General features: G+C 44.7%; 1 protein-coding gene across 8 annotated transcripts in view; it reads right to left on the reverse strand.

Moving 5' to 3' along the window:
* ACHE (acetylcholinesterase (Yt blood group)) overlaps window positions 1-13,136 on the reverse strand; it is a 157,756-nt gene that overhangs the window by 21,755 nt on the left and 122,865 nt on the right. For all 8 annotated transcript variants that reach the window (XM_086945926.1, XM_086945927.1, XM_086945928.1 and 5 more), the window contains exon 3: window positions 12,958-13,124. In XM_086945926.1, the coding sequence (XP_086802052.1) occupies window positions 12,958-13,124 (167 nt within the window). The remainder of the gene's footprint in view (window positions 1-12,957; window positions 13,125-13,136) is intronic.

Consider the following 13,136-nt stretch of genomic DNA (forward strand, 5'->3'; position numbering starts at 1 on the left):
AAATGGATACATTGGCACCTTAACAAAAGCATTATAGAGAAACTTACCCTCTCAACACAATCTAGAGAATCTACTTGCAGGAGTGCTTTAAAGTAGTCGTAAGTGACACATTTCGTAGAGTGCCAAACGACAATTATCAGACAACAGGGTCAAATTTTTACAGTCTTTTCTCTGTTTGATCGCCCATCCTGGATCGCCAGAGATTTGATGGTCTCTGGTTAAGCGATCCTCCCCGAAGCCTGCTGCGTGCAGGGAACCGGAAAAGAAAAAAAGGCTAAAAAGATAAGCTATAGTAAAGAAAGGAAAGTATCACTGAACATTTATTCCCAAAGGTTGGCATTTCCAGATTGAATCATTTGATGGCCATTTGACCCTAAATTTGTAATGTTTATATTTTGTGTTTCATTCAAACGAGTCATACCACATATATGGATCTACTGAGATGGAGCAAGGAGTCTCTTTTTCACTTATCTAATGCTGTGTAGTGCTACAGTATCACCACATACTAAGATATAACGACGGGGAAGAGAGCTAGACAAGGATGGAGTCCAACAGCATGTAAAGAAGGTTCTTCTATCTGACATTCCTGAATTGCAGCTCTTGAGTCACAGCTACAAAGTCAAAGGCGATCCTGATTAGTTCCATTTTCAGGATTTCTTGAATTGAAGGAGGTCGGGTTCCGCCTGAAGTTTGGGGTCTAAGTCGTTCCACTGTTTACGACCTTGAAAAACATAGTCACTCCTCCCCAGTCTTTTGGCTTTTATTACAGGAATAATATGGCCCACAGTATAATAGGCTGATGAAAGGACAAAGATTACGAGTGTGGTTTGCTTTTCTTTACCCAGGGTGGTGCGGCACCCCTCCCCAATATCTACCAGAGTGATTTAAGTACCTCTTTTTAATCTGAAGCCCAAATCAAGCTTTGTTGCTTTTTCACTATCCTTCCCAATCTTTTGCTGGAATCAGGTAGCTTTGGGAGCACCTTGTAATTCATGATGTCTGCTATCGGATTCGGTGGAGTTTTGAATGCATTTTTGAGAGTGCTCAGGGTCGCATCCTCTGCGCGAGGGAAGCACTGACCATATTTGTGATATCAGCTGCAAGAGCTGAAGAGAAGCGCTAATGCAGGCTGCCATGTAATGTGTTTTGGTGTCTTAAAGTCTTCGGTTATTTTAGAGCAAGCCTCCTAACATCCTTGGCTTCAGTGGTATACAAATGGGAAGACTTGCAAGTATATATGAGGATAGGGGACGGTGAAACAAGGATGGGTCAGGCTTTGTCCTACCGCATTAGTGGATTTTTGACTAGCAGAATAATAGAAGATCCTCACTTTGCTGATAGATTGAGAGTGGCTATTTTTTGATGATGCTTGAGTTGGTAGATTCCCTGAATATATTAATGGTTCTTTTGTTTGATTAGGGGGCTCACTTACATGTTGAGTGTTTGAGGATATTTCTTTTCGAAGGAGTGCCCTATGCGAGCCCCCTCATCACAGGTCGGCATCAGCTTGGTCAGTGGAAGGTACGGAGTTCTGCATCTTAAGGGCAGAAGATTTCTCAGTGCTTCTGAAGGGGTTGGGTTTAGTAGTTTAGATCTTTATGGGCTGTAGATTTTGTGACATTGATTATGATGATTAGGATTATGGTTTGAGCCAAGGCCTCCATATAGATGGATTTGGTGCTAAATTTGATGTTCAGGGTAAAGCTTCGGGCCAGCATTTGCATCGACCAGTGTGTGTTGATTGATGAAAGTGGTTGGTGTGCTTAATGTTTTATGCAGAAGACAGATCAGTATCCACTCTTCTCTTACCCACATTCCCAAACCCACATTAGTTTGGGTAAGACTGATCTTTTTCTCTTGGCAAACTTTTAAGATAATTCTGATAGATTAGCTGAGAGACAACATTATTTTTTTTCCCACTACTTTGCAACTCACTGTTCATGCTCTGCCCTTTCTATTGCTCCCACGTCTGCTGCAACCAAAGTCATATTACTTACTAATGTTAACGTTTTGTTTATAAAGTATTTCAGCTTTGCATATTGACACACAGAAAGACAGTGGCCGATAGTTTTTCAAATAAATCCTTAACACTCACTTAGTGAGTTAAAAACCCAGAGTTTCCAGCTTTTCTGTCACTGACAAGACCTGTTTTTTGTCTTGGTTTTTTAGCCATATTCTTTATGTTAGGCTGCTATGAATGCAGTAGGTGTAATCTTCTTAGGACAGCAAACTGTTAGTCTATACAAAATGTTTGCAGTTCAATGAACAATTTGGAGGTGACCGCAGCAATGAATATGCGTTCTGACAGGCTTCTGGGTGGTTGCAGATGGAGGTTCTGTGGGTTCAGGTAAGAGTTAGTTAAGCTACTAAAATGGGGCAGGTCATTTTGCTGTAGGAAGTTCCTCTTAATCCCTTCCAAAAGATGCGCGCTTTTGTTTTTCTAAATAATGACCAAGCGCTACATCCTTTCCTGTGTTGGACTGATGTTTTCAGGCTGGATGGGAGCACATTGTCTTGTGTGTGTTAAATGAAGTACATACAGACACACAATGCTGTTTCCATATACAGTATGACATTGTCTATATACATGCCTTCTGCCTCCATCAGGACTGCCGTGAGCTACTTTAAACTCTGGAGCTACGTGAAAGCCATACTACCCTTGTCTAGACTATCTGCATTCCAGAGAAGAATCCTACCATGCGCTCAAACGAGGCATATCAAGATGGATGCATGGGTATGGATGCAAAGGATGTGCAGACATGCGCATAATGTCTGAAGCACTGGTTATCTCATCCATGCTGAAACAATGTGGATCAGCAACAAGCCAGTTTTAGAGACACATAGCAGTGCTGTGTCTGCTATGTCATATCCATCAAATTGGCTGCCTCTCGCCGTGCTGGGCTACTACCTGATGTACTTGTCGCAATCGCAGAGGCACTAACTACACGTGATTTTGGTTATAAGCTGTTGCTTCCATGCTTTTTGAGGTCTCCAATGGATGGCATCTTTCATTACTGAAGATATTTCACGTTTCACTAGTTCGCCTAATAGCCTGTTCACATTAAATGGATGTTTACCTAATGCACCTACAATCCTGGAATAAATTCTGATATTCGGAGCCATGAATGTCTGTGCAGAAGTTTGCCCTTTCTATAAGACAGCCACAGCCCCTTCATACTTAACATCTGTCTGGAACTTTATTAGCCATGACTTTTTGTGCTTGACAAGGGTATTGGCTGTTTAGGTCTCGCGCCTAGCGGTGCAGTGCGCAGCATTGCGAGCGCCGCGCGCGAGCGCCGCAAGAGACTTTTTGTAGGGGTTTGGAAATGGACCTAGGAATCGCACAAGCTTGTGCGTGTGCGATTCCTTTTGGTCCACGCTTTTGGTCTTTGCGTGCGTCATTTTTAAAAAAGACTGCACGCAATTGGCCAAAGGCGGGCGCATTGCTCCGCCCCTGGCCTATTGGTGTCTGTTACGCATAGCAGCAGCATATGTTTCCAATTATCGTGCCCAGACACGGGCGCGATAATTGGAAACATATGCTGCTGCTCGCAACCGCGCGTGCCCACCAGCAGCTCCCGCATCTCAGGGGCGACATGTGTTTTACAATATCCAGCCCCGGTGCGCGCTCTTGTTTTTCATTACTTGGTGTGCTTACAAACATTCACAGAATGCTACACACGGTAGATGGAGGTCAATGCGTGCCACTAGGTGCGCAGGATCAGTCCACGCTTCCACCTTGTTTGGTCACGCGAAGCGCAATCTTGCTGGCCCTGCACCCTGCAGGTGTGCCAAGTCCCTGCTGGGACATACCACAGTGAATGTGGCTGAGGGGACGTCTCTCGTCTTGAGGTACGGCAGAGGCGCTGCCAGGCACCACAGATGGCATTTCTACATCACGCACGCCGACAGTCTGTGCCAAGCTGAAGTAAAATATGCCCTTCGGGGACGGTCTGTGAACCGAGGAAAGAGCTGGCAGAACACCGCTCCCCCTCCAACTAATTTACCCCGCACGAGTTTGATGCACCCCAACACCCCAGAGTTGATATAAAGGTAGACGCGTCGGCTGCTAGGTCAGGGAAGAAGCTGTGCCGGTGGCAACAGAGTTAGACCCTCCTCCTGCGCATTAACATCTCTACACCAGAGCAGCCAGGGGCTCGTCATGAAGACCCTCATCGCGGCATACTCGGGAGCCCTGGGAGGTACGCACTCTAGTCTGTTTGTGTTATATGTCGGTATTTCTATCCACTGTATCAAACCGCACTCTGTAATCCAATTGCAAATGAGGTGTCTATTTTTGGTCCCATTTTACGGGATTAGATAACAAAAAATATTTTCCTCTTATTTCATTTATATGTGATCCAGCCCCACCTCCGAACCTTTTTTTGGTCCATTCCTAACTGTCAACCTTGCATCATCCTGCTTGTTTATATTCTGCGTGGCGCTCTATTCAGGGAAGCAGTACAGTCGCTTGTAAAATTCACAAGCTTGAAGGGTGTTTTGAAAGGTATTTTTTAGAAGACTCTTTGGGTAGTTTACTACAACTAAATGGAGGGAGCGTCACCACAGTGGAGGAAGGATGCTCTTGGTGGCTGTCTGTGAATAAGTCTGTGAATAAGTAACGGGTAACAGAGCTGTTATTTTGCCATAGACTTGAGACATGAGGTGGTGTGCATCTTGAGAGCCTAAGGCCGTGGTGACCAAATTGCATGTTTATAGCGACTGGGGGTGAGGGTCTGAAAAGTTTCAGCGCCTCGTCCATCATCTCCTTGTGTTTGCTATAGCGCTTACTACCCCTGCCCGACGAGGCGTGGACGTGGAAATTGATATGTCATAATATAGAGTAGGTGCCATGGACCTGCTACCCCTTTTTCCCTGCTACCCCTTTTTTAAGAGTTGGGGAGCCAGCAGCAGAAACAGAACGGGCTTACAGTGGGCGTGCTTCATTTGGACATGGTTTTCGAGTGATGAGTACCAGCACTCTTTTTTTGAGACCCTCAACCTATTTTTTGTCAGACTTTGACCCATAGTTGGAGAGAAAGGCAAAAGGGGGAGGAATAGAAAGGAGGGGACCTGGAAAGAGCGGGAATGAAAAAGAAATTGCATGAGTGGAGTGTAGAATCGGTAAGTGGGGAAGATGAGATAAAGCAGCCTGAGGTGGGCCTAAGAATTAAGAACCTTGGCCTTAAATAGCTCCAGCAGGGGGGAACTAAAATAACTTCATGGCCATGGACCCTTTTTAGTGTTTAAAAAAAAACAAAAGTAAGGTTTTTTGACTGTGCACAGGCGTGATCAATCCACTCTTGAATTTTTGAAACGTGCCACGGAGGTATCACCGCGTCGTCCTAGAGGTGTTAATGTGAAACAATGACAAACGCGTCCCTTAAAGATTTAAGTTGGATCATTTGTTGTATTTGAACCTTGGACTCATTAGATTCTGACACAATTCGTTTAGTTCAGTACAATTGTGAAAATCGGCAGATTATTCTTGAGTGATGGTTGGTGGAAACTCTTATAATGTAATAAGTTATTCCGATCCGTTGATTTTTTGTATAAAGTAGTGGTAATTTTATTGTGTTCAATTTGAAGTAAAACATCAAGATAAGCAATCGATTTTTCATGGACTTGGTGACTGAATTGTACGCGATGATTGATTTTGTTCAGATTATCCAATTCTTGTATTAAAGTTGCGTGAGGGCCCTGCCACAACACGAAAATGTCATCTATATAACGGAAAAAGATCCGAGATGAAGTGCCACTGGCACGAAATGCATTGGGATCATGACATATTGAAATAAGAATGCATTTGATGTGATGTACAACATTTAAATGGATCTCATATACGTTTGAAATAATAAACGTTTAAGGAACTATCATGGAACTGTTCAAGTTATTAACCTCATGAAAAAGGAGTGAAGCACATATTGTTGTTAATTTAAAGAATTTCGCTGTAGCGATTGATATAGCTGCGCCCAGAGGGTCGCCCCTTAAATCTTTAAGGGACGCATTTGTTAGTGTTTAAAAAAAAAAGATTATTCACTAGCCACGATGGTAAGTTACTATTTTGTAGTTTATACTTATTCTCCGGTGGCTTCACAGCAGCAAACAGGAGGTTACAGGTGGCATAAAGGGTCAACCTTACTATGCCAGGTGGCTCAGAGCTCTCTTGTCTTTACTCTTGCCACTACTTGTTGGTATTCTCACTGTTATTGTACCACTATCTTTCCCCTAATGTGCCATTTTTTATTATTTCACCTTAATCCGGATTTTATTGCTTAGAGCTCGCATTTGTAAGAGTTTAAACTATTGTTATTGTAAATGGCAATGCCTTTTATTTATCTGTTTTAAAAACAACACATAAATAGAAGATATTGTCATTTACAATGCCAATAGCTCAAACTTTCATTAATGCGAGACCTATTGCATTGCAAATGTTTGTTTTAAGGTGGGAGAGGCTGAGCTGTGGATATTCCCTCTTGGTCTCTTTATTTCCCTCTTATTGAAACAGCAGTAGAGAGAGAGAGTTGAAAGATCTTCTTTATGCATTGGACACAATTATAGCCTTATATCACGCCTTAGCAGGCTATACCTGTCATTAAAGGACCGCTCCAGAATTAAAGGTGTGAGCTGAAGGCTTACATTCTGCGAGTCCTGGACCATATTGCAGACTTTTCGGTGTAATTTCCATTTTGTACCAGGTTTTGGTGCCAGGGGTTTGGCATCAGGCGGTGCACGACAATAGCTCATTGCTGGCTAAGTGATATTGACGACATTACAAAGCTGATGCAATTGAAGGCATAAGGCGATCTGAAGACCCTATAAAGAAGTTATTATTTATTGAAGCAGTAGCTGAAACAATGCAATGTGTTGCTGTCGCTCCCTTTATAAATACGTTACGCAAACAATTGATGGACGGAATGCTGAATAAATCAGACATTTATCCCTTTATGAATATGACAAAACTCACCAAGCAGAACATGTCTGTGATTGTGGAATATGTATTGGAGAGCTCTGTATTTGTTTGACAAATTCAATATGTTCAGCATTTCATTGACAAAGCAGCACTCAAAGAGATAATGCTTTAAATTGTCAAGGTATTCTGAACTTTTAACACTCAAGCTAAAAATGTTTGAATCGGCTGTGAAAATATTTCTACCCACAACTTCCCTCTATGCCTTTTTTTCAGGGGTGAAACCCCTATAACAGGGCTGTAGGGAGTCTGTGCATTTCATGTCTGAGATCGCTTCTGCAACCTGTGAATTACGATCTTCCAATAAATGCCAAACACCTGAGAAACCACACAAATTTTCTTTAAAAATACTGTATTAGCTGAGGCCATATTTTATGCCCATGTCAAACATGGTTGCCCAGGCTGCTTCACCTCTGAAGTATTAGACTCACCCTTTTTCTTGACAATCCTAAGAGAGGATTTGTATTTCCTAGCTCAGCATCTAAAACTTATTATGTCTGTATCTCGTGAAAAGTCCTTTAGGATGAAGCCTGAATCACGCTGTGCCTTTATGGTGCCAGCAATATTACAAACACCTCTTTAGCAAGCATTCGTTCAGCAAGCAAGTCGTTAGAACCACTTGCTTTAGGGGGCCACATTAGTGGAACGGCGTTTGATTTAAAGTCCAACACCTTCCCTACTGTTGCGCAGACTGAAGTGTGTATGGTAAGTAAACCTATTCCAAAATCTAGCGCCCCATAAAGGCAACTCGTTATAACGACTTGCATGCTGAACGAAGGCGTGCTCAAGAGGCATTCGTACTAATGACGGGTTCAGAAGGCATGCGTGCTAAATGCATGTGGAATACCATCATACAATCCTGAATCTCTTCTCTGCCTTCATGTAAACTGTGCCTCTTTGGTGCTATCTATGTTTTTCTCATAAGTAGTTTATTTAAATTTTTTAAGGCAAAATGTCCAACCCCTGGCCATGTAATGGGAGGGGGGGGGGGTGCAAACAGCTTTAGCTGCTTATCTGCTCTGAGGGGGAATATTTGAAGTTTGCATAGCGATATTGCATTTTGCTTAATAAGTATGTTCAGACTTCAAATAAGCTGGAGAGCAGATTTTCTTTAACACACTCATAGGAAAGAATATGGACTGTCAGCGCGCACAATATGGTGCGCAGATAATAAACACAAGCCTGACAAGTGTTTGGGTTTCCTCTTCACAGCTTATCCTAGCGAGTCGCTGAGATATGCTGCATGATTAAGGAAAAAGAGACAGGGCTGCCATCCAAAGAGTCAGGCCTGGCACCATCATTCTTACCACTCTTGCTTCCAGGAGGTGGGAAACAGATGGGCCTGTCAGCCCTGCAGACAGCATACTTGCAAATGGTGCTTGATTTGTAAACGAATGAGAGTTGGTGCCCAGAGCTCTGGACAGAAGCCAGAGGCTGGTGCAATTACATGTCTGTGTGCCGAATCCACTTTATGCCTGGTAAACCCAATACCAGACACTCCCTGCTCATTTATATCTCTCTTTGCTTTCTCCCTTTGTGCTGGCTGTCCTGTCTGTCTCTTCCTCTGTCTCTCTGCTTCGTTTTTCCTCTGTTGCTATCAGTAAATGTCTGATGCAGAAAAATAAGTTCCAGTTCCCACAAAGAGTGGCTGTGGCCACCTCTGGAGACCTCTGGCTCAAAATTAGCACTGCTTGCAGGGTAAACCAAGCCTGTCTTTTTGGAAAACATGTGATAAAATAAGTTACTGCAGAGATGTAAAAAAAAAAAGAGAGTGCTCTCTTATTTGCGAAAGGTTACATTGGCAGCACACACAGCACATTATGACCTACTGTGCAATGAACCAATAGTCAGGTAGAGATTGCACTAGTGATGGAAAGTGTGGCCATCCTGCATCTTGGTCAATTCACAGAGAAATAGCGTTTCACAAAATGGCGCCTAAGCGTCTGCTTAGATGTGGGTGCTCTGCGCATATGGCCCAACTGTTCTTTAAAGTTCGTAAGTACAGTTTGAATCCAGTTAATTAAGGCAGGCATCATCAGTGTATCCTGTCGGCTGAACCGCCTCCACTTCGATGAGAACCATTAAAGTAAGGATTTTCTACACCGCAAGTGCTAAAATGTGTGGCATAAACTGTTCTCAACTGTGATGCTTTCCAAGTCAACAAAGCATGTCTCCAGTGCTCTCGATTCATGCGCCTCTCTTTCGACGTCAACAGTTATTTTGTATAGAAAAGGTTGCAGCCAATGTTGAATCTGAAAGTGCTGATAAATTGGTACCTTTCTTCCATGGCTTGGGTCAACAAATGTTCAGCTTTAGATATGGTCTAAGAAGAGCCTGCGGCACATTGATGGGAGTGAGACAGACTCACTGCTGGACCCATTTTACTCCGTATTAGAACATTGGAATGTTGGGAGCTCCATTGCAGACAATGGAGTGCTCCCTGCTTCTATGGGCCGGTAAAGGCCCGCAGAGCAACATTCCAATGTTCTACAAAGGATTCTCGAAGCTAAAGGGGATTTATATCCCCTCGAGCTTCGAGAACCCTTTGTTTTATTTGTTAGAACATTCTGCCCTCTAGTGGCAGAATGTTCTAATAGCCTTATAGCCCTTCGTAGCAGGGCTATACCGGCTATTAAAGTCCCGCTGTCTCGTTAAAGGCCCTCGCCTTCGGCTCGGGCCTTTAACGATTCAACAGGCCTTTAATAGCCGGTATAGCCCACTACGGCGGGCTATAAGGCTATATTAATGAAGGTGGCTCTCACACACATGCGCCTGATTCCAGAATCGCCAAGGAAGAATCCATTTTAGGCTTGTGCGTACAAGCTGGTTCTTGAGATCCTTGGCAATTACAAATCCCCACTGGGTTACGTACACCATTATCTCCCCATCTATCTTCTTCATCCCAGTCCTTACTAATAAAGCTTCTGCCTCCAACGACGAGGAGGACAACGACTCAGATTAATGAAGATTACCGGTAAATAATCTGAGCATTCTGTCCTTCAAGCCCTTTTATTTATGGTTTCCTTTCACCTTTAGAGCATTGATTGGGAACCTATCCTAAGCGTTGACACGCTCACCATGATCTGATGACAAACAACAGGCTCTCAAGCTGATGACAACACTGATCCCATGCTTATAACGGCAGCTGTGGCACAACTTGAAAGGTAAGCTCTCTGTGGCCCAGCACCTTGGCATAATCAGGAAAGGGAAAAGAAATCACAATACACCACTAAACAGGGAACCAAAATCAGCCCTGTTAAGATAGTGAAAAACAGCCACAACATTGCAGGGGCCTGTGACGAGAATGGGTCCACGGGTTGTGGTCATGTCGCGGAAACCTAACCTGCTCTGAAAGCAGCTCCCGAACCTGCAGGCCGCAAGCAAAGTGCCAGCGTGACAGAATAGCCAGGTCACCTCTGATCACAAAATCAAATACAATTGTAGAGCCTGCATCTGCCCTCAATGCAAATGAAGCCTCTGAGGCCCATTCACAACAGCATTACGTGTACTTGAAATGGTACTAAAGGAGTAATGCCACACAAACTCGTAAACGCCTCTGAACTGGACCCAAAAAGTCCAGCTTCAGATTAGTAGAACTGTAAGGAAGGCGCAGACTTTTCTGTTTCTACTAATTGTATATGAATGTTCTCTGAATACTCCAATTTTAGATATTTAGGGGGCAGTTTACAAAGGCACTTACGAGTAATTGACGCAGTATTACTGACCTGCTACTTCACATACTTACTCATTGATGCCTTTGTGAATTGTCTCCTGTGCTCTCTACTTTTGTGATGTTCTGTTGTTGCAGAAGTAGCTCCAAATTATTTTCGGCTCAAGATCCCTTGACTGAGTGGAATGGAGAACTAAGAGACATGAGGATGTTTTTGAATCAGAGGGTGTTCTGGTGTTTACAGCAATGACACAGGGGACAATTGTAGTTTTTGCAGAACTTTTTGGCCTATTCTGCACCCAGCCACTAGATGTCAGGAGTGTTCAAATGTGTGTGCAAGACTGTGGCTAATGCTGAAACATTCCACATTGGCTGAAGGAGATCCCCTGGTGACTGTAAAAACACATACCCTGACAGTACTCTCAAGAGTTGAGCATAGGGTGTTTTTTTGGAGACCGTGAAGTGCTGAGAAGACATACACTAGGAGGTAGCAGAGACAATAAGGAGCCTGCAGTGCCAGAATCAGATAATATGCATTTAGTGCTACATGCAGAGTACTATCCCACGAGGCAGCTGTCGGGGCACAGACACACCGTGTGTAGTGTGCCATGCCGGGATGCACCTGTGTCAGTGTGATTTACTGTTTGCGTCAGCAGCCGTGTACAGGTATGCCAATCACAGAGCAAGCAAACTGTCAGTCAGTGCCATGCCCCCAAAGCGTAGAGGTTCTGCCAGCCTTCCTTTATGATGCACCCCCTTTGCTCTCCACAGACCCCTCTTTCTCTATAGCACCCTTGTCCCTGTACTCACCTGTCTAGCGTCCACCGCACGCCTACTACAGTGCAGCACTCTGTCCTCTTGCACCCATATCTCCCCGCCTCTGACATCTCCCCCTTCTCTACTTCTTTCTCCAGCATTGCACTAACACTCCTGTGTGCTGATCCCTCGCTCCCCACTCTGCTATAAAGAACTCCTCTCCCCACCACTCATGTCTAATAATCTTCTCTCTGACACGTGTCTCTCCTGCCCTCTGATATGCAGCCCTAGGTTTGCACTGGTCTGTCCTGCACTGCTCTCTCCTGCTCTACCCTGCTCTACCGTGCACTGCCCAGCCCTGCACTTTTCTATCCTGCACTGCTCTGCCATGCAGTCCTCTACCCTGCACTGCACTGCTAAGCCTTGCACTGCTCTACCCTGCTCTCCTCTGCCATGTACTCCCCTTTCCATCAGTCATTCTCACATCTGCACTGCACTGATATAGCTCTCACCAGTTACTCTCACCTGAGCTGCACTGCTCTATCACTCACCGGTCATTCTATTACCTGTGCTGCACTGCTCTATCACTCACCAGTCATTCTCTCACCTGTGCTGCACTGCTCTATCACTCACCAGTCATTCTCTCACCTGAGCTGCACTGCTCTATCACTCACCAGTCACTCTCTCCCCTGCGCTGCACTGCTCTATCACTCACCAGTCACTTTCTCACCTGTGCTGCACTGCATCATCACTCGCCTGTCACTCTCTCACAGTGCTGCACTGCTGTATATATCACTCACTAGTCATGCACTCACCTGTGCTGCAGTGCTCTATCGCTCACCTGTCATTCTCTCACAAGTGCTGCACTGCTGTATCTATCACTCACTAGTCATGCACTCACCTGTGCTGCAGTGCTCTATCGCTCACCGGTCATTCATTCATGAGAGATGCCCTTCTCAGTGCTGCACTACTCTACCAGTTATTCCCTCACAAGTGCTGCACAGCTGTATCTCTCACTAGTTAAGCACTCACCTGTGCTGCACTGGATCATCACTCACCTGTCACTCTCTCACAAGCGCTGCACTGCTGTATCTATCACTCACTAGTCATGAACTCACATGTGTTGCACTGTTCTAGCACTCACCTGTCATTCTCCCACAAGTGCTGCACTCTTCTATCACTCACCTGTCATTCTATCACAAGTACTGCACTGTTCTATAACTCACTAGTCATGCACTCACCCGTGCTGCACTGCTCGATCTGTACTGCACTACTTTTCCTGTACTCTGTTCCCCACCTGCTTCTGTGCTCCTTTACTTACACCTGCCCCTTGGGCCTCCCCTCTTTAGTCACAGAATCCTTCTTCATTACAAGCCTCTAGATCACACCTCTCCTCTATGTACAGGGTCTTTGCTTTTCTTCCACGCCTTTGATAACCTCTGGAGCATCTCAATCTGGGACAGAGCTCTACAGATGGCTATGGTGATGCAATGAGTTATGCACAAGCGGTGACATGAGATGCAAGGCATGGACCTGCCGGGCAGGTGTTGGCGGTGTTTACCTGTCATGTTCAGAAGTTTGGGGAGGAACCGGTTCCAGAAGGTGCACATCTGCACGCGCAGTCCGCTGTGGATTTGGACGGGCTTGGTGTTGAGTTCAATGAACTGCTGGTCATTCAGATTATACAAGGGCCACCTGTTCTCATGCTCGTTCGCCTCATTGGGGTTCCTATAGGAGGAT

The sequence above is a fragment of the Lissotriton vulgaris genome, chromosome 12 (assembly GCF_964263255.1).
Source record: "Lissotriton vulgaris chromosome 12, aLisVul1.2, whole genome shotgun sequence".
In the NCBI taxonomy this organism is placed as follows: Eukaryota; Metazoa; Chordata; class Amphibia; order Caudata; family Salamandridae; genus Lissotriton; species Lissotriton vulgaris.